Raw genomic sequence first — 27,067 nt, forward strand, 5'->3', positions numbered from 1 at the left:
GCGGGCTGGTGCAGGCGCCGCGTGCAGAGAGATGGCAGAGGGGCAGGCTAGGGCCACCGGACAGGACTTGGAATCCCAGAATTTCCAATCCCAGGTCAGGATCCGGATGTGGGAGCTAGCATGGGGAACAGAGGACCCAGCAGAGGCTCAAGTAACAAGCTTTAGGCAGTGGCTTCAGGGATAGAAAAGGGAAAGTCTGAGAGCAAAGGAGGACGATCCAAGGCCGCTCAGGTCACTGCAGCGCAGCCCAAGGGGCCGGGCAGGGCGGGCTGGCGTGGCATTTACATGCAGAAGACACTGTGGGAGGACATTTACATGCTGTCGACCCTCTTCTTCCAAAAAAAACAAGTGAAAGCCCCTGTCTGTGGGGAAGGAAGGAAGGAAGGAACCTGGCCTTGTGCCCGGCATGTGGCCTTGGGCCGCAGCCCAGTCACTGGGGGGTGTGGCCCAGGTTGAGCTGCGGGATCACTCCAGGGCACGGCCCCTCTCCGAGGCCCAGCACTTAGAAGGATGACAAGGTAACCCATTACCTCCGATATGGCAAGCAGGTGCTCTCTCTCTGGGGCATGGGGGCAGACAAAAGACCTTTCCTGCAAAACCAGCTACTTCTCCATAGGAAGTAGGAACATTCCCTCAGGTGAGAGGCTTGCCGCAGGGAAAACCGCACTGTGCCACACCATGAGAACCAAGGGGAGGAGCCCCGGGCACTGTAAGGCTGGAAGAACGAATTCAACTAATATTTAATCTTTTTTCTGGACTTCCAGAGTCCTGGCATGTCCAGAGTAACAGTTTGCCACTTGTGTTTCTTCTAGTGGCCACTATCCCTAACTTTTGGAGGACAAGTCCACGAACTAGACACGAAACAGCACATAAAATAAAGAAGCTACACGATGTCAACACTTCTGCCACTAGCAGATGTTTATTCCCCAGAGCTGTTTTCGTAGGTTCCCCGTCCGGCTGTTCCCAGAAATGACTGTTACCCTCCTGGCCATCCTGTGACAGGATGAACAAAGATATCTCTTTTACCCAAACATAACACAACACAACAAAAACAGGAAGAAAAATTAGGCACAGTAAGGCTAAAGGGTTTAACGTTATCAACAATTTCCTTAGAGGCCTCTAGGGGTAAATAGATTTAAATTTTTTATTTTAAAAATATTTTAAAGTTGAATTTTATTTTATTTTTTTATGTAAAATCCTATGAGTTTAGCCCAGGTGTAGATTTGTGTCACCACCACCACATTCAGGATACAGAACGGTTCCATCACCCTCAAACCCCTTGCTGCTGCCCAGGGTGAGCGCTTGACTTTCACAAGTGAGAACATCCTGCCTCTCCTGGTGCCAGACCTATTTATATTCTGGGGGTTCGCACTTAGTGCATTTTTATTTGCCAATGTAAGTTCGAATTTACAAAAAGAAGAGGACTAGAAATCCTCTACTGGAGGTCAGAGGATGACCAAGAAGTGGCACCAACAGTTTGTTCATCAGGTTCTGGCCAAAGGATTTTTATTTTATGGCCAACATCTACATAAACGAGTCTGCAGCAGGAGACGACACTTCCCCGGGCATGAGAATTAGGACTAGGAAGGGGCTCTGACTGCAGGAACACCACGGGCCAGTCTACAGGCTACACCCCCCGACACACCCCCCAACGCACGCACAGAGCACATGGACCAAAACATACACACGGGCCGGGCGCGGTAGCTCACGCCTATAATCCTAGCACTCGGAGGCTGAGGTGGGCGGTTTGCTCAAGGTCAGGAGTTTGAAACCAGCCTGAGCAAGAGCAAGACCCCGTCTCTACTATAAATAGCAAGAAATTAATTGGCCAACTAATATATACAGAAAAAATTAGCCGAGCATGGTGGCGCATGCCTATAGTCCCAGCTACTTGGGAGGCTGAGGCAGGAGGATCGCTTGAGCCCAGTAGTTTGAGGTTGCTGTGAGCTAGGCTGACGCCATGGCACTCACTCTAGACTGGGCAACAAAGTGAGACTCTGTCTCCAAAAAAAAACAAAACATACACACCACAGACCACACAAGCCAACACAGACACACACCACACCCAACACATATGCCAACACACCCCAGACACACATGCCAACACATATAGACCACACATACATCACACACTCCTGAGCATTCACATTACACACAACATACACATACCCCCAAACACACATGCTCCATGCGTAACACACACATGCCAACACATGCACCCCCCCACACACACACAGACGGTGCCCTCAGGGGAGCCTCTGAACGGGGTCTCTGGCATCGCTCCAGTCCTGGCCCTTTGACCCTTATGACGTCAGCGGCGATGGGCGTGGGTGCAGGAGGTACTGGCAGGTGTCCTCCGAGTCTCACTGCCCGAGGCATCCTGGCCCCCAATCCCCCACTCTCCCGAGGCCCCTGCGCCCAGGCTGCAGGCCACAGGACTCCAGCGTCACTTCAGGGACAGCAGCAGCAGCAGCAGCGAGTCAGGAACGGCCCACCTGCCTCCCTTACCACCCCGTCCGAGTCTGTCCTCCTCCCTCCCGACTCGGCAAGAGCCTTGCTCCTCTCCCCAGCGCCACCCCTCTGTTGCTGCTCGGGACGCCGTCCCTTCCTGACACTAGGGGAGACCCACCAACCTCACTGCCAACACCCAGGCCCTTGTTCCTGTGCACCTGCTGGGCGCTGTGTCCCGTGCTGGGCCTCCGGAAGAGGAAGGAGGCCCAATGCCAAGGAGCTTGGGAACAGTGGGGACGTGGGGCTTACAGACAGCAGATGATGACACCAGGCCAGATAAAATGCATGCTGCAATGCACACGCGCACCCTGGGCAGGGACCAGGGGAGAGTGTGACGGTCGTGGATGGTGCAGCTGCTACGTGCCAGGCAGGGTGCGGGCGCATCACACGTGTGCGGCTATCTCACTCGGTCCTTGTGATGACCTCGCCAACTGCTCGTAGTTTTCCCTCTTGAGAGAAAAGAACAAGGAGCCTCAGAGAGGTTTGGGGACTTGCCTAGAGACACACAGCTATCAAGTAGCAGATCTAGAATTCAAACCCGGGTCTGTCTGCCACAGTACAGTCATGATGATAAAAATAATGACAATGATGACAGCCGTAGAAGGCACAAAACCAGCAGCTAACACTTACTGAGTGCTATGTGCCAGGCACGTGTTGAGCGCTTGTGATTAGCCTAGTCTCTCCAGGAAAAGCCTTGTTCACTCGGCTCGCATGCATGAAGACAAAGGTACAGGAATATGACCGGCACGTCCGCAGAGCCTCGAAAGCCAGAAAAGCAGACTAGAGGTTGTGCGGCCCAGAGGACGATGCCGCCTTTCTATCCTCAAGGTCATACAGTCAGGTCTTGCCGTGTTCGGTCCCTGCTTTACGCTGGGGAAGTCATTTCTAATTCTCTGAAAGGTATAATGGGACAAGACAGATGCTGGCCGATTGCAGGGAACTGATCTATTAGAAGCTGAGTCAGCTGTCTTCAAGCTTTAAATTTAAACCTTACAGGTGGAAAGACAAAATGGGAATACACATTTTTGGTGAGAGGCTGCTGGCGGGGCCCCCGTTGAGCCAGGGCTCAGAGCCGCCGGACACTGTGCGCCCGACAGGTGGCCAGCAGCGAGAGGAGACGAGAAACCGGCACGCGAGAGCCTCTGGGCCGTGGCGGCCTGAGCTGAGCTGCGAAGCGTGAGGCCACCGGTACCATTCATTTGGCCAGTTAGTCACTCACTCACCCCACAGATGGGCCCTGGGCAATGGCGTGTGCAACAGCTATTGGGCACGAAGGGAGAAGGCATGGAAGAAGAGTGACTGACCGCCACCTGCCTCCACTGTGCTGCGACAACCTTGTGTCTCCGGCACGCGAGGTCCTCCTGTCTTGGGCGTTCTAGCTCAGAGCCCCACCTGGCCCCACCTCCAGCAGGCGGGTGGCCAGCTCACACGGGAGGGTGGCGTGGAGGCCAGAGTCATGTCCAGCTTCAGATGCCAACTCCCCCCAAAACAAAGTTTAGAGCTCTACTCTGAATTCTTAGCCTACAGTTCTTAAATTGGCCTAAAAAGGCATTTTCCTTTTATTCCCTTCCCATTTATAAATGCCACACGTGCGACTGCACCCTGCTGTGGGTCACACCCCCCGCACCCCCTTCAGCTGCACCGTGGGCTCAGGTCTGTGCACCGAGCATCACTTTTTCTGCTTCAGAGCTGCCTCCGACCCTGCTCAAGCCCACTCAGTCCTGGCACAAGCTCAGCCCAAATAAAAGCTCAGGGAAGGCAACACCCTCAAGGACAGCCCTCAACCACGGGGACCAGAGCCCAGCCTCCTGCCCTCCCCAGTATGGTCCCGGGAGGCCTGGAGAGGCAGATGGAGTCCTGCTGCCCACAGTGGCCCGACGGCAGTGTTCACTCCTCTTGGTCTCCCTCTCCCTCTTCCCTTATTCCTGCTTCCTGGGATCATCTCCCACGTAGCCCAACCTGCACCCAAGCCCTTGCTTTTGGAGCAGCCCAAAGCAAGACAACTACTTCCATAACATCACCATCTCAACCTCTGCCCAGGGACAAAGGCCACAGGCCCCCAGCCCCAGGAGCCCTGGGGCTTGCCTCAGTCACCCTCATTAAGACCCCGCAGGAGCCAGCAGCCAGTAGCGGGTGGGAGCAGAGAGGAGAAAGGCGGCTCCTGGGTTGGCTCAGCAAGGCTGTGGTTGGGAGCCTGGCGAGGGAGGGGGAGGGCACCCCGTCTGCACTGGGTGTGACACAGGGACCTGCTGCCACTGGGAGGCACCTAGGACTTCCAGTGGGCAAAACGACTCAAGGTGACGCGCACTCTACCTTCTCAGTGTGATGAGAAGTGTTCGTGCAACGGAGACCAGGGTGGGCCAGGACGGTGGAGCTGGCACAGCCAGCCACTGGGACGGCTCATTCCATCACGGACAGGGGCAGACCCTGCACGTCCAAGGGCACTTCTACTCACACCTTGAAATCTCGGCACAAAACACAGCATATGGCACATCTTCGGAATCCAAAAAATTACTTGTTTGATACATAAGTAAGGATTATAGCTCCAGACCCAGCTGTGGCTACAGGGAGAGTTCAGTAGCTCCTTAGCAGTAAGTGCTCTATGTGAACGCTACTATAAATCACGCAAAAAGTAACGTACGTCCACATCTCCTCTCACTCCTCCTGACCACCCACTCCTTGCCAGCTCACCAACCCACAAAACCTCTCCTCTTTCGGGATCTCTTGCCACCACTGGGGCATAAGGGTCTGACCACAAGTAATCTAGCAAACGGGCCCACAGAGGGGCCATCAGGACCAAGATGCTGTCACTGGTGGCCTTATTCTCCAACCGTGACAGGGTATGCGGTACCCCCCTGTGGGCTGAGACTGGAGCCCAAGCCATCAAAAGCAACAGTTCTCAAAGGATAAAATAATGATAATAATAATAATAATTAAGAGGGAAGAAACTTTTAGAGGTGACAGATACATTTATGGCATAGATTGTGGTGGTTTCAAGAGTGTACACTTATCCCCAAACTCATCAAGTTGTAGACATTAAACATCCACAGCTTTCTGTGGGTCAATCATACCTCAATAAAGTGATTTAAAAAAAAATAATTTGCTGCAGAGCTTGTCCAAGTGCATGTGGCCTGGCTCCATCCCCAGAATCTGTTCAGTCAGTTTGTTTTGCAGCTCAGGAATCTCCATTTTTAAACAAGCACCCTGGGTGACTCTGGGGCAGGACAGTCCTTGGACCCCACTTTGAAAACTACTGGTCTTTACTTCGAGCCCACGAGTTGTTCCAGCCCTACCGTCCTCAGGCTGGGGACATGTAGCTGGCAGCTCTGCAGCAAAGCAGAAAACTGGGCCAAGTTTCCAGGGCATGAACACCACTTCCGCACCTGGGCCCTCGGCCTCTGGGGACGCTCAGGTAGGCTCACATGATCTAAGGAGTGTGTTTAATGAAGTTTCATGTCTTTGAATGTGTGCATGTGTGTCCTTGCATATACATGCATGCTTAGTGCATGTGTCTGTGTGTCCACCTCCACATGGTGGGTATCTGTGTATAGAGGGTCAAGTGTCAGCTTCTCTGTCACCAAGGTACTCACAGCACACCTATGTCTGCATGGCACGTACGGGCTTAAATTGTGTTACCCAGGATTCGGAGATAGGGGAAGTCTTATACACCATAGGTAGGAAATGTAAATTAGTGCAACCTCTATGGAAAATGGTGTGGAAATTTCTCAAAGAGCTAAAAATAGAGCTACCCTATGACCAACAATCCCACTACTGGGTATCTACCCAAAGGAAAAGAAATCAATACGTTAAAAAGATACGTGCACTCATATGTTTATCGCAGCATTGTTCATAATAGCAAAGACATGGAACCAACAGCAGAGGACTGGCTAATGGAAATGTGGTATATGTACACAACGGAATACTCTTCAGCCATAAAAAAGAATGAAGTCATGTCCTCTGCAGCAACATGGATGGAAGTGGAGGCCGTTATCTTAAGTGAAATAATTCGGGCACAGAAGACAAACACTGCAAGTCCTCACTCATGAGTGGAAGCTACATAACGTGTACCCATGGGGGCATAGTGTAGAACAATGGACAATGGAGACTCGGAGGGGTGGGGGTGGGAGGCGGTGGGTGACAGGAGGTTGGGTGATAGGAGGTTGCTTAGGAGGTACAATGTATGTTGCTTCAGGGATGTGGCACCGATGGCCCTGACTTCACCTCCATGCAATATGTCAGTGTAGCAAAATTGCACTTGTATCCCATGAATGCACACAAATAAAAAATAAATGGGAAAAAACTGTGTTACCTGAGTGTGTGTGTGTGTGCGTGTGTGTGTAGGGCGGAATGGCAGCATCTGGGCAGAGATTTACTCAAATACACATAGAGCATTCCACTTCAGTTATTTCATACTTATTAATAATTATTAAAAGAAAACTTTAATTTCAGAGTATTTCACCACACACGAGAAGGTCCCAGAGATGAATAAGGGAAACTGGAGATAACCTAAGAGCCTAGATAACTTACTGATTGTTTCTCTTCAGAAAAGAAGGTGCAACCCTAAAAGCTTTGACATACATATTTATAATGGTCTCCCTGGGCAAATGAGCTTGTCAGTGGGTTGAATATTTCACTTAATATCTTCAAGTGTGACCTAGAACCTTCTCCTCTTGTTTCTATTAGTAATAAAAGACAGATTAATTTTAAAAAGTTCATATCTGCAATGCAGCTGCTTTCAGAGCTCCTCTTTTCAATCAAACCTAACTTCTAGTCAGTCACTTTTTATATGTTACAATCTGCACAAGCTACGCAATTTTTGAAATGACTTATATTTATAGCTTTATACAGCTATGCCCCTTTTTTGAAGTGACTTGTATTTGCAGCCCAGAGTATGACATTTTGGAATATACCCTGTTCTCTGTTGATGGGAAGATCTCAGAGGGTTCCCAGTTTGGGCCAATGAGGCCAAGGTCAGCCCAGAGGAGAGAAGCCTGTCCCTGGCCACAGACTGAACCACCTCTGGCCAACCGTCTTGTAAACATGGGCCCTGGTCATAATGGCATCCAGATGGAGGGGTGTGGACAGCTCACAGCATACGTTCTGCTGATCGTGACTCAGTGTACACAGCCAGCTGCGGGCAGGGCCAGGACTGGAGCTCGGGTCTCTCGTTTCCCTGTCCAGAGACTATACTTTACAGCAGTGGTGGGATTTGAAACCAGGTCCTAAGAGACCAGAGCTTTAGAATTGTGCCTTAGAGAGCACAAAGTCATTAAACAAAAGAAAGCAAAACAAACAAACAGAAGACTGTTCCCTCTGAGCCAATTCTGTAATCCAAATATCAGAGAAGTTAAACGCACTAAAGTGTCCACATTCATACCATGGGGTGGGAGGATCCCCCATGACAACCTAGGGCCTCTTCCCTTTATTCTTGAATAACTACAGCTGTCTCCTAGCCTCTGGCTCTTCCTACCACTTTTTTTTTTTTTCCATTCCAATTGCTTCATGCTATCATTAATTTCATCAAATTACTTCCTTGTGGAAGCATTTACGATGGCTCCCAACACTGGCACTTTGACCAAATCCAAGCCCCTTAAGCCTGTATTCAAACCCCTCTATGATCAGACCTCACTCACCTAACCATTATTTTCCAACACAGGCCTCTGACTCTGTCTGGGTGTTGCTATCATTTCTCCCATCTTCCTTTACTTATTCCAATCTTCGTTGACCTCAGCCCCCTGACCCCACCACACGTTAACTTTAAGACCTACCTCAAAATTCCTTCACTATTGGCTCTTGTTCTACAAACCCTATTAACCCACCTTGCAAAATCTTTCACTGACTTTGAATATCTTTTTTCTTTTTCTTTTTCTTTTGAGACAGAGTCTCACTTTGTTGCCCAGGCTAGAGTGAGTGCCGTGGCGTCACCCTAGCTCACAGCAACCTCAAACTCCTGGGCTCAAGCAATCCTACTGCCTCTGCCTCCCAAGTAGCTGGGACTACAGGCATGTGCCACCATGCCCGGCTAATTTTTTCTATATATATATCAGTTGGCCAATTAATTTCTTTGTATTTATAGTAGAGACGGGGTCTCGCTCTTGCTCAGGCTGGTTTCAAACTCCTGACCTCAAGCAATCTGCCCGCCTCGGCCTCCCAGAGTGCTAGGATTACAGGCATGAGCCACTGCGCCCGGCCGACTTTGAATTTCTTGAACTGGTTTTGGTCATGATTATTTCTCTAAAATCTGGCACGTAGGAGGTTTGCAATAAATACCTGCTGAATGACCACGCATTTACAGTATCAAAGCATCAGAATCACACTCTAAGCAGTTGGTTTGTGTCCTGCATCTCCTGAAAGAGACAGTGACCTCCTCCAGATTAGAGATGACACCTTACCTTCTGTCCTCTAAGCAGTGATCTACCACAGGACAGGACACTCAGTGTGCACCCGATGAATGTTTTATGAATTCAAACACTCAAGTATCTCAAAAAAGTCTAGGCAAGAATATTTTGAATGCCCTAGAGCAGAAACAAAAAAAACTACATATTTTTGTCACTAACTATCCTTTGCCCAAATGACATGTCGTTTTTGTGTGTTTTTCCAGAGAGCAGAGTTTAATATCTGGTCTTATTTTTAGTTTCCTGGTTCTGCTGATAGTGGAAATACCCCAGCACCAATTTACGGCTTGCTCCAAAAACAAAAACAAAATCTGGCAGCCGTGTGGAATTGAGTAAGGAAATGGCAGGGACTTCCAAGGTGAGGTAACACAAGAAAGCAGGGTTACCTGCAACTCAGTTCCTTTGGTTGTGAATACCTGAAAGGTGACACCATTAAGGAAATCCCTCTCTCCCCTGGAGCAGTGATTCTCAAAGAGGGGTCCTGAGTCCACCAGCACTTTTCACCTCCAGCTCCTGGAGGCCAGTCTCTGGGGTACTGGGGGGAGACTTTCTCCCAGGGTGCTCCCCTGGGGATCCTGGTACAGCAGGCTTGGGAAATTTGTGAATGCAGCAGAAATCTGTTCTGAAATCTGTTCTTAACAAGCTCTCCTATGCACAATAAAACTTGGGAACCAGCACAGCTGACAGTTAACTACATAACTGACCTTCAAGTTGGAAGGTCAAGTTGGAAGGGGATACCCCTGCATCAGACTAAAAAAAAAAAAAAAAAAAAAAAAAAAAACTAAAAAAGCAGCCTTTGTTCCCAGAAAACACACCATCAGGCTTGCCTCGCAGAATACCAACAGCCACCGCTGCCAAGCAAATGCCTGATAGCTGGGACAGCAGTTGGCTCTGGGGACACCACCTCCTTTTCCGAGTCGCCCAGGACAAGGACAGCAATATCTCTTAGTATCATACTGGGTCCATGTCTCTAGACAGGATGGTGGGAGGAGACACTTAATACAGTCCCATTTAAAATGACGGAGGGACATGTAAGTATTCTCCCCTTTGAAAGTGAGGTGTCCCCAGTGGAAAATGTGCCCAGCTCAGATACAGGGAGCCCCTGGGGAAAAACATGCCCTGCGGGACAAAGGCTAAACCAACAGGCCCTGCCAGGTCGGCAGCAAGTGGTGGCTTCTCTCTCCCAGGCAGCTCAAACATGCAGACATTCTCTCCAGATGCAGCTGAAAGCTTCTCCCTTCTGGGAGGTGGGCCTTAACAATGGATAATTAAAGAGCATTTCTTGTCCCCTTTCTCCTAAGAAGAGGCCAAGCCAAGCAATCTGGAAAATCAACTGGATAACTTGTGGCCTGGAGCTGGTTGTCCACTGGGCTAGGGCTAGCAGAGACAGGGAGCCAAAGACGGCCCTCGAAAACTCATGCTCCCCTGCACGGAGGCAAACCACCCCAGGGCCCAGACGAGGCCCGGGAGAAACAGCACCCTGCTACCAATTTGGAAGTGAAGCCTCATTCAGGCAGAAGAGCCAGGCTGCCCTTCCTGTTGACTGTGCCCTTGAGACTAGAGCCGGGCGCAGGGAGGCTGACCATGACGACCCGAAGGCCGAAGTGACCACGGAGACTGGGAAGAGGTCAACTTGCTTAGAATTTTAGGCAGTGGTCATTGAAGGGGCGAAGCGAGGGCTGGCACACCACAGGGAGCGCCCTGCAGAGGGGTGTGGGGGTGTCCGGGCCCGATGGAGTGGAAGACAGAAGAGCGCGCTGGCCTGGAACACCCCCTGCGGGCATCTAAGGCTCGATCTCGCCCAGAGACTGGAGAGGACCCCTGGGAGCCCCCAGCTCTCAGGGGCAAACTTCTACCGCAGCCCCCAGACTTCCTGAGCTAGGGTCCTTGATTTTGTGGCCTCCATCTCCCCAGCACCAGGCACGAAAGCAAAAACTGCAGAGTCCGTCGGGGGTAGGGGAGTGTCGGGAAATATCACATGGGCGAAGGTGAGAATACAAAAGGGCTTAAGAAACCCAAATTCAGCTTACTTGATTCATCAGGTTTTGCTCTAAGGATGCACTGCCTTTTACACATAGTCTTTAAAAGTCTTTTTACAAGCTGGCATTTTAGTTAACTTTAATAAACACTGGTATCCGTTGACTAAACAACAATTCTGGTTAACTAAATAATAAAAGCTCAAACAGCCATGTCAGGGGTGTTCACCCCCAAAACCAGGCCAAGATCTTGAAAGAAACAGCCTCTGGCACGCAGCATTTACAACCCTAAATATAAAGTGACAACAGCAGCTTCCCACATGCCGTGAGTGGAGAGCCCACCACAGCACCGGCTACCCCTCAGCGGGCTGCTAGCCCGGGATGGCGCCACCAGAGCTTGCAAAGAACGCCCGGGCACTCTCTGCAGAGAGCAGGTGTTGTCTGTACCTGGTACCCGACTCCCCATCCTTCTACTCTGCACACAGGGGCATGCCCACCCTCCTGGAGACTCCAGCCCTGGGCTCACTTCTTCCCTCCATTGGCTCAGATGAGAAACACCTGGCTCCAGGCCAGCTGAGCGCTTCTTTAGAGCAGCAGGTGGGGACAGAGGGCAGCCTGCACCGGCTTAGGAGGCAAGCAGTACATCCATCCATCCCTGGCAGAGCCCGGCAGCAGAGCAGAGGCCAGTGGAGACTCTTCCTGATAAGGGAGCTGCACACACACGGGAATTCAGAGGGAAAGGAATCGCTGGGGCGGGGCAGGCCAGGGTGAAGAGGCTAGCAAACTGCCGCTCTAACTTACGAAACACTTCCTAAAGGGAGGGGCGAGGGGAAGAGAGAGGAGATGGAAGAAGGCAAGGCGGAAGGTGAGTGGGCACCTGGGGACCGGCGTGGGTGGCTCTCCCAGGGCTAGGGGAGGGGGCCATAAGGCGGCAGGCTGAGGGGTGGGATGGCAAGCACAGAGTGAGGAGATTTCTGACAGCTCTGCGGGCAGCCAGGCTGGGGCCAGCAACCAAGGGAAGCCAAGCAGAGAGGAAGCTGGCCAAGGTATGGGCAACAGGTCAGCTGTGTCCACGTGGCCCTAGCATAACTCCCAGCCTCTTCTCTGTGGCCTTGAGAGAAGCGTGGAGAAGGCACACCCACGATGGGAATGTCAGGGCAGAAGGTCTCAGGCAGAAACCAGTCTTGGGATGGGGGCCCACACGTCAGCCCCATACATGTGTGTGGGTTCTGTCTTCTCATGGTGGCTCCACTTTGTTTCTTGCCAACTTCCATTTTCACTAGGCTGTTCAGTATTGACTCAGACATGATCCATCGCTATTTCCACAAAACTGACCCCTGCTTCCCGTTTCTGTCAACTGTGCTGTCCCATGCACCGGCCACGGGCTGGCCAGTGCATGAAGCACCCGAGCCGTGACCCAGCATCAGATCACCCCAACAGGCCACGGGGCCGGTGAGAGATTTCCTCCAGTTTATGGGTTAGGAAGTGAAGGCACAGAGAAATAAGGCCACTGGCCCAGGCCGCACCGCTTAGTGAGCAGAGAGATCGGGTTCGACCTTGGATTTTCCTGACCCCAAGGCCAACACTCTCAGCCCTGCAACAGCAACGGTTCCCCACCCTGACCGCACACTGGGGTCCCAGGAACACTGCTAGAGACTCCAGATGGCAAAGGCCTTGTCTACACCCCTGTACCCACTAGCACTCTGCCTGGCACGTGTTGGGAGTGCAATGACTGCTTGTCGACTGTCTGAGCACGTGAATGAATGAGTACTTCATGCTTCCCCACTAGGGCACCACAATCCTTCCACCATCCTGGCCCAAAGCCGGAAGCTGTCTCACCGCTGGAGCAAGCCGACTGGCCCCAGACTACAGTCTCTCCCTTCCTCCAGCCCTTTTCCACACGGATGTACAAGGAATTGTCTCAGAACGTCACTTTCATCCTGTTATCCTGTACCGTTCAAAGTTTCCAGGGCTTGCTCCAGGTTCAAGGGTACGTTCCTCTGTCTAGTATTTAAGACACCCAACAACCTGGTCCCAAGCCATCCTTTCGATCATACCTCCCGCTACTCACGTGTTCTGTCCTGGCCAGGTGGGTGTCCTCCCCGTCTCTGCACGAGTCTCACACATTTCCACCAGTGTAACGGTGAACACCACGGCCCTTTCTCCTCCACCCATCTGGACCCTACCCACCCACAAGGACCGAACTCCTCTGCTCAGCCTCTGCTCTGCTCCCCGCTCCAAGGGAGCCCTTCCAACACTGAGTGAAACTTACTTGGCTCTGTTCTTACATGGCTCTTGATTGTCACTGCAAGGTGCACATGTCCTAATTTCCCAACTACGTTAAGATCACTTGAGGGCAGCAGCTGCAGGCATCTAATTTTACCTGTCCGCAGTGAGCAACACTGCACACTCCCAGTGAGCACGGCCGGCCGTCAGGCAGCTCCGGTCTCGGTGCAGACGGTCTTACCTGTAGTATCTGGACTGCAAGTAGGTGGAGCACACAGCCTTGGACACGTGACTGGCTGAACCGAAGTCGATGACCTTCACTCGGTATGGCTGTCTGGATGGGTCGACCAGCATGATGTTCTCCGGTTTGAGGTCGGCATGGATAAGACCCAGGCTTTTGAGTTTCATCAGGGCTGTGGCGACCTGCTGCAGGACCGGGCGAATGTATTTGAGGGGCAAGGGGCTAAACTTGTTCTGCTTCAGAAAGTCATAGAGGTTCTGCTCCAACATCTCAAAGACCAAGCACGTGTGGTTCTTGTGCTGGAAGCACTCGTAGGCCCGGACAAAGTTATAGTCGTCGGCACTCTCTGTGCTCAGCCGGGCCAGGATGCTCACTTCGATCTGACCCTGCCGGGCATAGGACGGGTGGTTCTTCAGGATCTTGATGGCCACGATTTCGTTGGTGCCCCGTTTCCAGCACTTGACCACTTGCCCAAACGTCCCTCGGCCCAGGAACTCTAGAACCTCATACGTGTTGGTCATGGAGCACAGCACTTCATGCTGGACCAGCTGATAGTCACCTTCACTGTTGGAGCCGCTGTTTTTGGAGGTGGCAGTTGACGTGGTGGCAGTGGCTACAGTGGCCCCGCTTGCATTATTCTGAATCATGGGTGGATGCTCCTCGATGATCTGCACGCTGCTCGTGTTCTCAATCTCCTCGCTCTTGCGCTTGAGTCCGCATTTTTGGTAAGTATCAAGAAGGCTCACAGTGCTTCGACGCATTAGGTTGTGTGGTCCGCCGAGGACCTGCCCGGTGACGGAAGTGCTGCTGGCTGACGTTACCACTATGTGCCCAGTGCTTCCTGGGAAGATGATGGTCTGCTCGTAAGGTAGGCTCGGGTTTGGGACTGGCAAGGAGGTGCTGACGGCTGTGGTGGCTGGCTGCGACGGTGGTATGTTCTTGCTCTGGCTGTACGCTTTGCTGTGGGAGCCGTACCCGGTCATGTCCCAGTTGGAACTCGGCTCCACTTTCAGTTTCTTCACACTACAGAAGGCACTTGATTGAAGGGTGTGAGGGGAGAAAACTTGCACATGTGAGGCCATACCTACAGGAAAGGGAAAAGGAAAAATAAATGTTTGAGTCACCTTTGCAGGAACAAACTCAGCAGACCCATTTCGGTTCTGATCGGTGGCTCGGGTCCTACAGAATATTTCCCTCCCACGTCAGAATGAGCCCGGAGAAGTTTGAGTCTATTCCACCCAGAAGCACGTCCTGGTTACCGGGTTTGTGGAACCGGGGGGTCCCAGTGTTCTACCTGCCACCGTCAGATGGGTGGGAGACTCACAGAGCAGAGCTGGGAACACAGTCAAGACTCCGACACAGAATTAGATTATCGGGACTTAGTTCATCAGTTATTTTGTTATAAACATTATTTGTGACAGAAATGAATTCTTCCTCAATTCCCACTGGGTTGTATCCTACTAAAACCGAAGACTGTATCGTGTATCAGGCGGCCCTGGTAGCTGCCATGTACTTAGTTGGCCCATGTGGTCAGCTCAGCCCTGTCAACACACCCGCCAGGCTCGCAGGTTCGAGGTTCCTCTGCCCACAGATCCCCCATGACGGGGCCACTCGCGATCTTCTGGATCCTGAGTGAACCATGGTAACTGCCTGGCTTCTTAGTCACCTTAGATCAATTCATTTAAGTTGAGTAGGTCAACAGTTGGTCTGCTGTTTTTCATTTAGATAGACTACCTAGAACATTATACCAGCCTCCTTGGAAGGGAGTGGGTATAGCATGATTCATGGGCTCTAGTCACTCACTCCTACTAAATTCATATATCAATACATTTCTCTAGAAAGCACTATTATCGCACATACCAACATCTCATCCATAATTTAGATAAGCTCAGAAATCTATAAGACCATGACTCTGGTACAGTTGTACGATTTGTAATTATGCTGATACTGGAAACAAAAATTCACAGAAAATGTATTAGGGAAAACAATAATAAGGTGATGAAGAAAGCTAAGTCTTTAAACATAAAAGTAGAAAAAAACACCACCTATCTTGTATGCTGCTGTCAACGAACATTTCTTAGAGAAGCACAAGGAAAGTGGGGCTTCTGCCAAGCGCCCCCGGTGCTTAACCCAATCTAGTGTTGGTATCTCTGAACCCCAGCGTTAACTAGGGGGGTTATTTAATATCTCCCTATTCACCCCACCAGCTGTCACCCTTGTTCAACCCCCCCTCAGTATGTGACCCACCTTCCACTTTGTCCAGAAGACTGAGGTCAGCCTCACTTTCCTCCCCTTTATTCTCTTCTTCATTTCAAACCATTCCTGAATCTATGTCCATCCTCCATCCTTTGTTCCCTCTCTCTAGTCTCAGGGAAAGAGGCGTTTCTCTTTCCCAACACTGAAAAGTCCCCACTATTCTCATGATCCGTATTCTCCCATTTTCTCTGGAACCTGCTCCCTCCACTGTCCTCTTGCAGCGTCCAATTTCTCCCTGTCAATTGGATCCAAGTTCTCAGTAGGCACTTAACCAACGTTGGCCAAACAAATCAATGACTTCATCTTTTCCTTCTGCCTTCACACAGACCCGTGCTCGCAGACTCCCAACTGGGAAGGCACGGCCCTATCCCGCCTCCTGAGTCTGTCCCTCTTCTCGCCTGTAACCAATGCTTCATGCCCCTTTCCTTCAAAGCTCACCTCTTAATCCATCTGCCCCTCATTCATGGACCAGGGCCTGTGTTTTTCTTAAAGGTAAATGACTTCCTAATTGCCTAATCCAATGGCCTTTTTCAGCTCCTGTTCTCCTCAACCTCTCTGCAACATCTGATACCACTGACCACAACTTCCTTCTTGATGTTCTTATCTAGACTCGTGTGAATCTGTAACCTCCTCCTCCCGTGTCTGATTGCGCACATCGCTAGGGTGGTTCCTCTTCCTCTTCCTCCTTTAAAGTGTAGGCATTTCCAGTGTTTTGACTCAGTTCTCTCTGGAAGACATCATGCACTCAAGCAGCGTAAGCTGTCGTCTCTAGGCAGGCGCCCCCCACGTGTTTATTGTATTTAATGTGTTTCTGCCTCTTGCTGCGACATCAAAGGCTATCTCCCAAAGCTGAACTCCTTATACTTTTCCTAAAAACCTAGCCACCTCACCTTCCATCCTAACACCTCCATTTCTGTTCATTACATGTTCTTCTAGTCCCTTGGTTCAGAGACTGTGGATTTACCTACGACGATTCTTCTCTACCTCCACAGACAAGAAGGGACTAAGTCTTCTAAACGTCTCCTGTCTCTAAAACGTCTCTTGCTTTCGACTCTCTATTTCTGTTCTTGCTGACACTTCCACAGTTGAGGCATTTATCACTTTCTAGTAGGACTAGAGCAAATACTGACATCTGGAATACCTGGGCATTCTATCTCCCTTTAGTTTATCTATGTTCATTCAGCCGTTAGATTAACCTTCCCAAAGCACCTCTGAACATGTCATTCCTCTGTCCAAAAACTTTCAATGGCTCTTTAGTGTCTAGGAGATAAAGGTGAGGACACCACTCAATACCTTTGTATTTTGATTCTACCTACCCCATTAGCTTCTGCTCTATTTACCTCCCTGAACCCCCAACTCTAATCAAGCTGGTCTACTCATCGTTTCTAGAATGTCCCTTACACTTCCTACCTTCACACTCTTTAGACCTCGTTTCATTCCCCACCTAGCATGCCTTACTGCTTTCTCAACTCACCCAAAGACCAGCCAGTTCAGACCCTTCTCTTCCCAGACCACTCCAACCCGCAGTGACCATTCCCTGTGCCTATGGCACTTACCACAGGCACCATCCATTTGGCCGCAAAATGTGTTTTTGTAAAATTTCTGCTCCTGTTGAATTGTTTATCTTTGTGCTGTTTAGCTATTTACACATTTAGGTCATGCTTCCATAAATAGGCTATATTCTCGGGGCAAGAGCTACAGTTTATCTTCATATTGCTTTAAGTTTGCCCCAGCATTAAGCTGAGTTTACTACACATTGTTAGTGCTCAGTTGATGGGATGGAGCTCTCTAACCGGCCAGCCCTCCAGATCACTTAGTGCTCTGGCCCAGAACAATCATGTCACACACACCCATGGAACCTGGCCTCTCTCTGGAGATTAGAGAAAAACGGGCCAATACTTTCCCCACCCAAACCGAGACTTTTTAAAAACCAAGGCCGAGGCCAGGCAGCTCAGGCAGAGGCCAGGCAGCTCCCATCCTGGGCTCAGCAGTCATGTTTTGTCCAGGCTTCAGCCTGGACCTGCTCTGCCTTTCTGGGGGCAGTTCTGGCCTGATGCCCAATACCTGCTCTGAGCCCCACCTTTGGCCTAAGCCCACAGATCTGCTGGAGATGCCCCATTGTATTTGAACCCTGAACTCCAACCTCTCCCTGGATACTAGGACTACCTGCCTGTCTGCATCCTATGCCCGACAAGACCATTCTAGCCTGCCTATTCGGAATCCACACTTCACCTGTTTCTTCCCACTGCTCTTTTTGTTCTAGTCAACCTCCCCCTAATTCTATAACAACACAGAAAATGGTTATTCCCTAGCTAACAGTATGAATTAAACATCCATATGGTTCTAGATGTTGCATGTGATATAGAAATGACCAATTACTTGGCTTTCAGTAACTTATTTGCTGAAAAGGCAAAGCAAAACACACACTTCCTTCACCCTTTCACATCTAGTTTGCTGCTTGCTCCTCAATCCTCACGTGCGGGGCTGGGGTGGGGTGCGTGTCAGGGATGGCAACAAGAAACATGCTGATTGTACACAAAGGAGGCGAAGCTCTATTATCTAGTTTCACTGTTTCAAGAAGATCTTGGTGGAAAGGCCAGGGTGTAGAAGTGGAATTTTACAGAGGGGAAGAGGGTGGCTTATGACTTATTTGTTATTGGGATGACAGCCAAGGGTCATAAAATTGTGGAAACCATCACTGGCTGCCTCTGGTGACAGACATGCAGGATCTGGGAGGAGGCCTGCGTGGCTGGAAACACACTAGCCGTGGCCGGCTGCCTCGGACCCTGGCCAGGCCTGGGGTGGCCCCTGTTGCCCCTTTCTACGGTCAACAGCCACTGTTCCAGGAAGTGGATATAATTCCAAACACAGCCTCGTTACCTTTGTTCTGTGGCATGGGCCATTTTGCTCCTAAAAGCAAAATGCTCAAACAAGATACAGCTAAAGAAAGTCTTCAATAATAATCATTTTTAAAATCCCTAAAATATGTTTATAAGGAATAAAACACCACTGGTGGTTTTGTAGCTTAATCTTACAATAATTTTATGGCAACAATCAAACTTATTTCCAAACATGTCTCCATGAGAGCGTTTTTTTCTGGAACAAACCCTCCTGATTAGTTTAGCTCTCAGGGAGTCAAGCCCATAGTATTTCACCGTTCTATTTATTCAGACCCTAAAGCTGGGGACAATAGTGTGTGTGGGGGGGGACAGCTTTATGTTTTCCACTCTAAGGAAGAGCTAAATGTTTCCTCTCATTTCTTTCTGTACTGACCCCTGTACCCTTCAAGAGCCCATTGCCCTCCTTATTTGTCAATTTGCTTTTCAGAAAAGGCAGGGGCTTAATGGGCATTTTCAGCTAGATCATATGGCAAAATCCCAATTGCTTTTTAAGTCATCTCTGCCCTTCCTGTCTGGCTCTTGGAAGAGAAAGTAGATCTTGCCCCTCCTTGGTGAAAGACCGGGGAGGCTATCCTAACTGCGGGGGTGGGTTTTGAGCCCATGGGGAGCAGTATGAAGGACCCAGGAAATCCCGGCAGGACAAATCTGCAATAATCGCACCTGCTCCCTGGAGGAGCCACACAACCCAGACCTGTCCACAAAAGCCACGGCGGCCTCCCCAAGTTAAAACCCGTCAAGGCGGCCATATTTTCATTCACTATGAAAGCACTGCAAGTCACCGCAACCTAGAACTAAAGCTTCTAAAAGGTGGCATTTCTCTGCCTCACAAACAGGCTTTAGTCATAAACACAGGGTATCAGGTGCACACAGGGGCCTTCCATGTCATTTAATGTTACAGATACGAGCTCATGTGGATGTCACAGAAATGATCAGTAAAAACCATTTTAAAATAAATTTATTAAAATTTAAAACAACTTATATCACACAACTCTCTATATTAATAAACTCTTCATTGTATATGACAAATGAAAAAGAGCACCTATAAAACTGACATTAAAACATAGTCTATAGTTAGCAGAATTAAAGTCCATTGTTCTTAAGAAATCATTCCTTATTGCCCTAGAGATGACAGACTGCCTTGTGCCCCAGACAAATTCAGGTTACGCAGACTTAGGGTGCATTTTGATGGCCCATATGCTAAAGGCAATGAGGGCTCTGACCCCTCTTTAGGCTACTCTATTCAAATGCTCATTTTGCATTTTTTAAAAAGCATGTATATAAGTCCCATTTCAAAATACTATTTTTAAAACATTTGTCTTCCTGTCTTAATTGTAGACGCCATTTATGTCTGTAAAACGCTATCACACTTCATTTCAACCCCTATTCCTTGGGATTCTTGAAACACTGATGAGTCTCGGTTTTTAAACCATGAGCACATAGTACATACCTGGCTCTGGGAAAGATGTTTTGCAGACAGGGTAAGCACACATCCAGCTGTGCCTGGGAGAGACCCGAATTGCCCTTGTGCCAATTCAGTTAATAAGAGCACCCTTCTTACTTTCATTCTCACAAAAGTCCTAGTTTGAAAACTAGGAAGTCAAATAATAGGTTTAGGCTCCATGATAAGTGGCAAAATCAGACCCTGACCCCAGAAGTTCAAACCTGGGTAATTCTACGTGCCTCTTTGTCTCTCTTTGTCTTAGTGGTTTAATGAGAAATTCATTTTTCTAGGATTACAGATAATGTCTTAGAGACCTAATAAAAAGAATATCTAAAAATCTTCATGATGTTCTTGAGGTCTTAACTCACCCAATTTTTTTTTTTTTTAAATGACATTTGTTAAAGGATTCGCTCTTTTGGTGTATTTTTCCCCACTTATTTGCTTAGTTTCTTAATAACTTTATATTTCACAATTAGATGAACTGAAAAAGTTGCTTCACATCTGAGTACATTTCCTTTTTGTTTCGCCAGCCCCAAATTATCTACTGGAAGATCAGACTCTGGTGAAAGCAGAGGGTAAAACTACAGGAATGAGTAAAGGTTCAACTATGCTTTTAAAAAATTCAATTCAATTCAATTTCACTGGATTCCAGCAAAGCTCAAGAGAAGGAATTATAAGTAAAACAGTGGCACCATTTCTTGTCTGTATATAAGGTTTAATTTGGGTTTGGCAGATGTGAAATAGATTACTACTCAGAATCCAGTTACATTATTAAAGAGAATGGACTCGTGAACACCTTATTTTAAGAGGTACTAACTTCCTCACTTCCTAAAATCTTTTAGGCACATACTTTAGCTGAATAATGAGTATTTGATAGAAGCTACAGATCTTTTTTCTTTTTTGTAATCAAGAACTCAAAGGAAGGATTCCCATACTTAATGAAATGCCATATCTATCTTACATATCATATTATGCACAGAAGATATAACAAAATTATAGAATATAATCTGTCAAATGAAACGTCAAAAATACCTGAATGCTAGAAATGTGAATCTGAATAGACATTTTTAAAGACCTAGAAAAGGGCTAATCTGACTCCCCTTGAACGCTCTGTATAATATGATGATCTGATGCCTCAGGGAGTTGAAAAGTATTAGAAAAATTCCTTCATTGACATACTAAACAATATTCCTAAGAAGTTTAATAATTATCCTGCTTACCAAGTTTATATTTCACAAGTAGTGCAAAGATAATTTCAGGTTAAGCCCATTTCTACATGATACATTTCCAAAACAGTGCATACCAAATGTCTGCAAGGCTTTTATAACGTTTTCAATCAAAGTGTATTTATTCACTAGTTGTGTAATGTTAAATATATAGTATATTCCACCAGAGCCTAGTTTAAGATCAATCACGAGCTCTACAGAATTCTTTTGTCAGTAATGACAATAACAATACTACTGATTGCAGCATTGGATATTTGAAAGAAATAGAAAAAAACTCAAATAAAAAAAATCAATCATTAAATCTGCATTAAAGGTTCTCTATATAAAAAAGACTGGTGTTGGGCACAACAGGAAACACAAAGACATCTAAGACCTTCTTACTGACCTAAAGGAGCTTAAAATCTCATGGGGTTGCCAAGTTCAATGCAAATTAAAAAGGGCAACCGGCAATTCCAGGCAACATAAACAGCTTGCCAAAGTAAATGCCATAGGAGTTCAGAGGCAGGAATCACTGTGGGTTGTGGTCAGGCAAGGTTTTATAGCAAAGCTAAGATTCAAGCTACAATTAGAAAGATAGGCGTATCTTTAGAAAGGCAGAAGGATGGTGTTCCAGATTCCTGCTAACAGGGTGTAATTAAGTCAGTCCACCAGTAGAGCAAGCCTCATGTGGGAGAGCAACCAGGGAGGTGGCTGCTGCCCCCGGGAAGCTTTGGCTTTGCATGGAGATGACTGAAGTGCATTTGCACAGCGCTAATACAGTGGCAAATGCTAAAGCAATAAATAACCACCAATACACACTGTGAACACCAACCACCTACTCATCCAGAAGTGTCATCTTCTGATAGCTTCAATCTTCTAGAAGTAATTTCTAAGTACTCAAAAGAGCTGGTAGGAAGTGAAAGCTGTCACTTTCTTCTTTAGCCTTCACTCTTGCCGTCACCTAAACATACAAGTGACACTAAGATGTAGGGGGACTGCCCTCATTGCCTTTGCTCTCTCTGTGGTGTCACTCCCCACGACTGTAAGATAAGGTGCATTTTCCCTCTTTTCCAGATGACTAAATGGAATCCAGGGAGATTACATAATTTGTTCAAAGTCACTTTGCTACTACTAGCAGGGCTGGGATTTGAACTGAGGTCGGCCTGACTCCAAAATCCACGCTGTTATCCGAGCTTCCTCTTCTCTTTAGAACTCTAGGTTCTTGGGTTAGAAGCACCAAATGAGGAGACAGGTACAGTAACAGCCAGAGGAAAGATGAAAGCCGACAAGTGAGAGAGGACAGATCGAAACTCAGAGACACACCTGACTGTACGTCACCTGGTGAAAGAGTGGGCACCCACAAAAATGACCCTAAGTCATTTGCCATTTCTGTATCCTCTGGTTATGATGACATTCGAGAAATATAACCATGGAAAAGTATTAAAATAAATCTACCTCTGTAAAGAGGCAACCGTCACTTATCTGCTGCAGAGTGGCACAGTGATCAGAGCATGGGCCTTAAATAAGAAGAGCCGGGCTGGGGGCCTTGGGCATGTCGCCTGGGCAACAGGAAGGAGGCCACGAGTCCAAAGGTGAGCTAAGGAAGGTCTGGACTAAGGGACTGCTGAGCAAATAGAGCAGAGGAGCAGAAATATAAGACTTTGCAGGGTAGAAAAGGTAAAGCACGCTGACAGATGGGATGTAGGCAAAGGAGGGAGGGGAACTGGCTGTGCCTGGGGCCCAGAAGGACTGAGCACTAGTGGTAAAGTGTTGCTTATCTTGGGGGAGGGGAGAATGGGATCAGTTTTCAACAAGCTGAATTACAAATGCTGCCGGGACACCTTGCATTGAACTATTTATTCATACTGAAACTCTGAGGCAAGAAATTGCTTAATTTACTCAAGTTAAAGTATCAGGAGCTGCTGGTCTTCCACAATCAGCATGTATTTCCTATTTGCTGGGCTGAATGAATGAAGACAAACTATCTTGAAAAGAGAAGGGAAATCAATAGGATAGGCTAAGCCTGCGCAGGATTAATCAGGAGAGGAAGAGGGCAGAGTGACCCTGAACTAGTTCACGGATGAGGCCAAAGACACAGGGACACAGCCCAGAGTGTTGCCAAACAAGGACCAGCGGGATGGGAGGACAGACATCAAAAGGTGGAAAGACTGAAATCAAAGATTTGCACCCAAAGAGACTGAGTGAAGGACGGTGCTGCTGACCGCGAGTCAGCTAGAAGAGCTCAGTTTGGGCTGGATTTCATTTTAGGCATTAGTAATAGCAAAGAGGAAACGTTCTATAAGTACCAAGGAAAAAACCAGGTCGAGGAACGGGCGAGAGGTGGTGGCTGGAGACGGGGACCTGAAGGCTGTCAGCGGCACCTGGATGAGAACAGAGTCCCTGTGAGCAAAGCTGTCTCCCGAGAGAGACGGCGTAGAAAGTAGAGCAGATGGCGAATAAAGTAATCCTCGGGGGCAGAGGCATTGTCAAACAGTACGAGGAGGACAGTATGAGTCACACGGAAAAGTCAAGGATAAAACGATAATAAACACAATTAAGGGATTGATCCGGGAGAATGAAAACAGAAAGAGCAACGGGGCCCGGCTGGGAATGAGCCAACAGCCCTCTTTTCCCACAGGGGTGGGGAGGGGGAAACAGGGGGTGGTCTCCTGGGAACAGAACCAAACGCACCTGTCACACCTCTTGCTTTTCCAAGAAATGTGACTCTATTAAGAACTTTCAAAATCTTTTCCGTCATCTGCCTTGAATCTGCAAAATCTACCATAGCTGTTTCTTTGATGGAGAAAACATCCTTTTTCTACCATTTGCAAATTCTCCACGTCTGCCTACCTCCCGGCTCCCTGTCTGGCAGCATCAGCCCCTCTCCACGTTCAGACTGACTTCTTGTTCTGAAAGTGGCTAACCCTGACAACACTGGCTGCAAGCCTCCCTCAGTCGCCTTGCTCCAACTGCCATTCTGCCACGGATGAAGCCCTGAGCCACCACGGGTCAGGCAGCCTTTCACTGCCATGGGTGAGTATACACAGTCCATAATTGATCGTCCACAGGCCATGGTGCGGAGTCTCACAAGCAACCTGAAAATCCCCGATCCAATAATACAACTCTGGGGACATGAAGCAGAGGTCCCCAAACTTTCTGGCACCAGGGACTGGCTTTTCCATGGACAGGGGGTGGGGGTGGGGAGAGCTCAGGCTGATGCGAGCCACGGGGAGAAGCTGAAAATGAAGCTTCACTGGCTCAACCCACCCCTGTTGGTGGGGCAGAGTCAGGGTTGGGGGTTGAGGCTCTACCTCTGCAGGGTGGTGGAGTTCCATGGAAGACAATCTTTCCACAGACAGGGGTCGGGGTGGGGCAGGGGGAGGCAGAGCCCAGGCGGTGATGTGCAGCCAGCCAGGTTCCTAACAGGCCACCAACCAGTAGTGGGCCAATGGCCAGGGGGGTTGGGGGACTACAGACGTAAAAAATGACACTGGTAAGACACAAACCTGCTTTTCAGTTTTGTTTTGTTTTGTTTTGTTTTGTTGAGACAGTCTCACTCTGCTGCCCAGGTTAGAGTGCCGTGGCGTCAGCCTAGCTCACAGCAACCTCAAACTCCTGGGCTCAAGCGATCCTCCAGCCTCAGCCTCCCCAGTAGCTGGGACTACAGGCATGCACCACCATGCCCGGCTAACTTTTTCTATATATTTTTAGTTGGCCAATTAGTTTCTTTCTATTTATAGTAGAGACGGGGTCTCGCTCTTGCTCAGGCTGGTTTTGAACTCCTGACCTTGAGCAATCCGCCCGCCTTGGCCTCCCAGAGTGCTAGGATTACAGGCATGAGCCACCGTGCCCAGCCTGCTTTTCAGTTTCTTTCTTTAGGAAATTGGTGGGATCAATGAAAAGAAAACAAGTTTAAAACAAGAGGTGCACTGATTAAGAATCCTAATTATTAGGAAAAAAACCCCAAAACAACACCTTGTAAACATAGGTGTAAGAGTTTGCCAGGGCTGCAGTTAAGAAAGCACCCAGACCAGGCGCCCTCAACAACGGACATTTGTTGTCTCATAGTTCTGGAAGCTGGAAGTCCAAGATCAAGGCGTCAGCAGGGTTGGTTCCTTCTGACGGCCGTGAGTGAAGGATCTGCTCCAGGCCGCTCTCCTTGGCTTGTAGCTGGCCATCTTCTCTCTGTCTCTTCATGTCATCATTCCTCTACCTGTGTCTGTGTCCACATTTCCCTTTTAATAAGGACACTGGTTGTATTGGATTCAGGCCCACCCTAATGACCTCATTTTAACTTGATTGCCTCTGCAAAGACTCTATCTCCAAAGAAAGTCACATTCTGATGTTAGGAATTTAACATATGAATTTAGGGTATGGAGGGGAGGCACAATTCAACCCACAAGAATAGGTTTAAGGAAACCAAAAGCCTTTCTTTCACTAAAGTATAATTTATAATCGTCATATTCCAGAAGAACTTCCTTTGTTTTTCCCTCCTTGGAGATAAGACATTTCATTTTGTGCTTTCCGTATACCTTACCTTAAAGGACCTATGAGTGCATTTGAATTAGTCAAATATTATATATGGAAACAAGTAAAAGCAAAGTGTTTATTTTAAATTAAGTTCTGCATGAGTTTATGTTACAGTGCTTCTGGAAAAGGCCCTACAGGAATGTATCTCTCTGTATATTGAGGAATAACTGTGGTCACTTTGGCCTAAGGCAGAATTGGCTGTGGCATAATAACAACATCAAAGTTAGGTTTCCAGTTCCGATTCTGAGTGGATCAAACATTTCTACAGCAGAACCTGCATAAACTCAAGAAGTCACCTCAGCTGCGCTGGCGTGGAACAGGCCAGGTTAGGAAGTGTCCCTCTTCAGGTCCACAGCCTCAGGCTGGTCTCTCCTCACACTACCTCTAATCCTCATGGGCCATTTTACAGCCCTGCATTTTCTTTTCAACTGAGTATCTCAAGAAGTTAACCTTTGAAACAAACTTGGTAGGATGAAAAAAGCAAAAACACCCACAAACTATAAAAACAAAACCAGCTAAACTTCTGGTTTCAACCCAAAGGAATTTCCATTTAAGTACACGTTTTTTCAAAGATCTAGAAGCCTGCTCACTTTGTCCCTGAAATGTTCTAAATAAGGATGGTTGTTAAAGTTCCAGCACTATGAGTTTGCAGGTGTTTGAGTCACAAATCTTTACAAAAGCATCTTCCCTGAATCTCTCAGCCCCTCCATATCATTGACACACCCAACCCCCTCCTTTCACTACTGGTTCAAAATCATCACCGACCTCCTCAAGAGATTAGTAAACCAGACCTGGAGCAGGTATTGAGAAGGCTAGGTGTGTGTCTGGCAGTGCTAGGTAAGTCTCAGATGGAAGTTTTCTATCCTTTAGAAATGTTTTATAAAGTCTAAATCAAGGCTAAAAATCTGGCAGGCTTTTTTTTTTCTCTTTTGTGCAAAAAAGAATGAGTTATCCTTAAATGTCTGGTACCATATTGGTCAAGTGCAATTATGTGTTTTACTTACCTAACACTTACCCATTCTCTGCCCAGCCTGCAACTGAGCTGCCTTTTTGAGCTTACTCAGGTTCTACTTCTGAAATGTTTGCCGCACGCAGAATCAGAACTAGAATCACAGTCGACGCTTTCCCATGGTGGTGTTCTTATTGCTATGCCACTGCTCGTTCTCTTTTATACTTAAAACTTACGTGAACGCTCTTACTTGGTGTTACTCTATTGCTCTGTGGAGATTCCATTACTGTGTGTCCTCAAAAAAGACATGTTGAACTCCTCGGCCCCAGTATCTGTGGATGTGACCTTATTTGCAAATGGGGTCTTTGCTGATGTAATGAAGATAAGGTCACTGCGGTGAGCCCTGATCCACCATGACTGGTGTCCTCACAAGAGGA

At 48.2% G+C, this 27,067-nt stretch overlaps 1 protein-coding gene across 6 annotated transcripts in view; it reads right to left on the reverse strand.

Moving 5' to 3' along the window:
• HIPK2 (homeodomain interacting protein kinase 2) overlaps nucleotides 1-27,067 on the reverse strand; it is a 191,796-nt gene that overhangs the window by 119,128 nt on the left and 45,601 nt on the right. For all 6 annotated transcript variants that reach the window (XM_076006652.1, XM_076006651.1, XM_076006654.1 and 3 more), the window contains exon 2: nucleotides 13,350-14,433. In XM_076006652.1, coding sequence (XP_075862767.1) covers nucleotides 13,350-14,433 — 1,084 coding nt within the window. The remainder of the gene's footprint in view (nucleotides 1-13,349; nucleotides 14,434-27,067) is intronic.

The sequence above is a fragment of the Microcebus murinus genome, chromosome 9 (assembly GCF_040939455.1).
Source record: "Microcebus murinus isolate Inina chromosome 9, M.murinus_Inina_mat1.0, whole genome shotgun sequence".
Taxonomy (NCBI): domain Eukaryota; kingdom Metazoa; phylum Chordata; class Mammalia; order Primates; family Cheirogaleidae; genus Microcebus; species Microcebus murinus.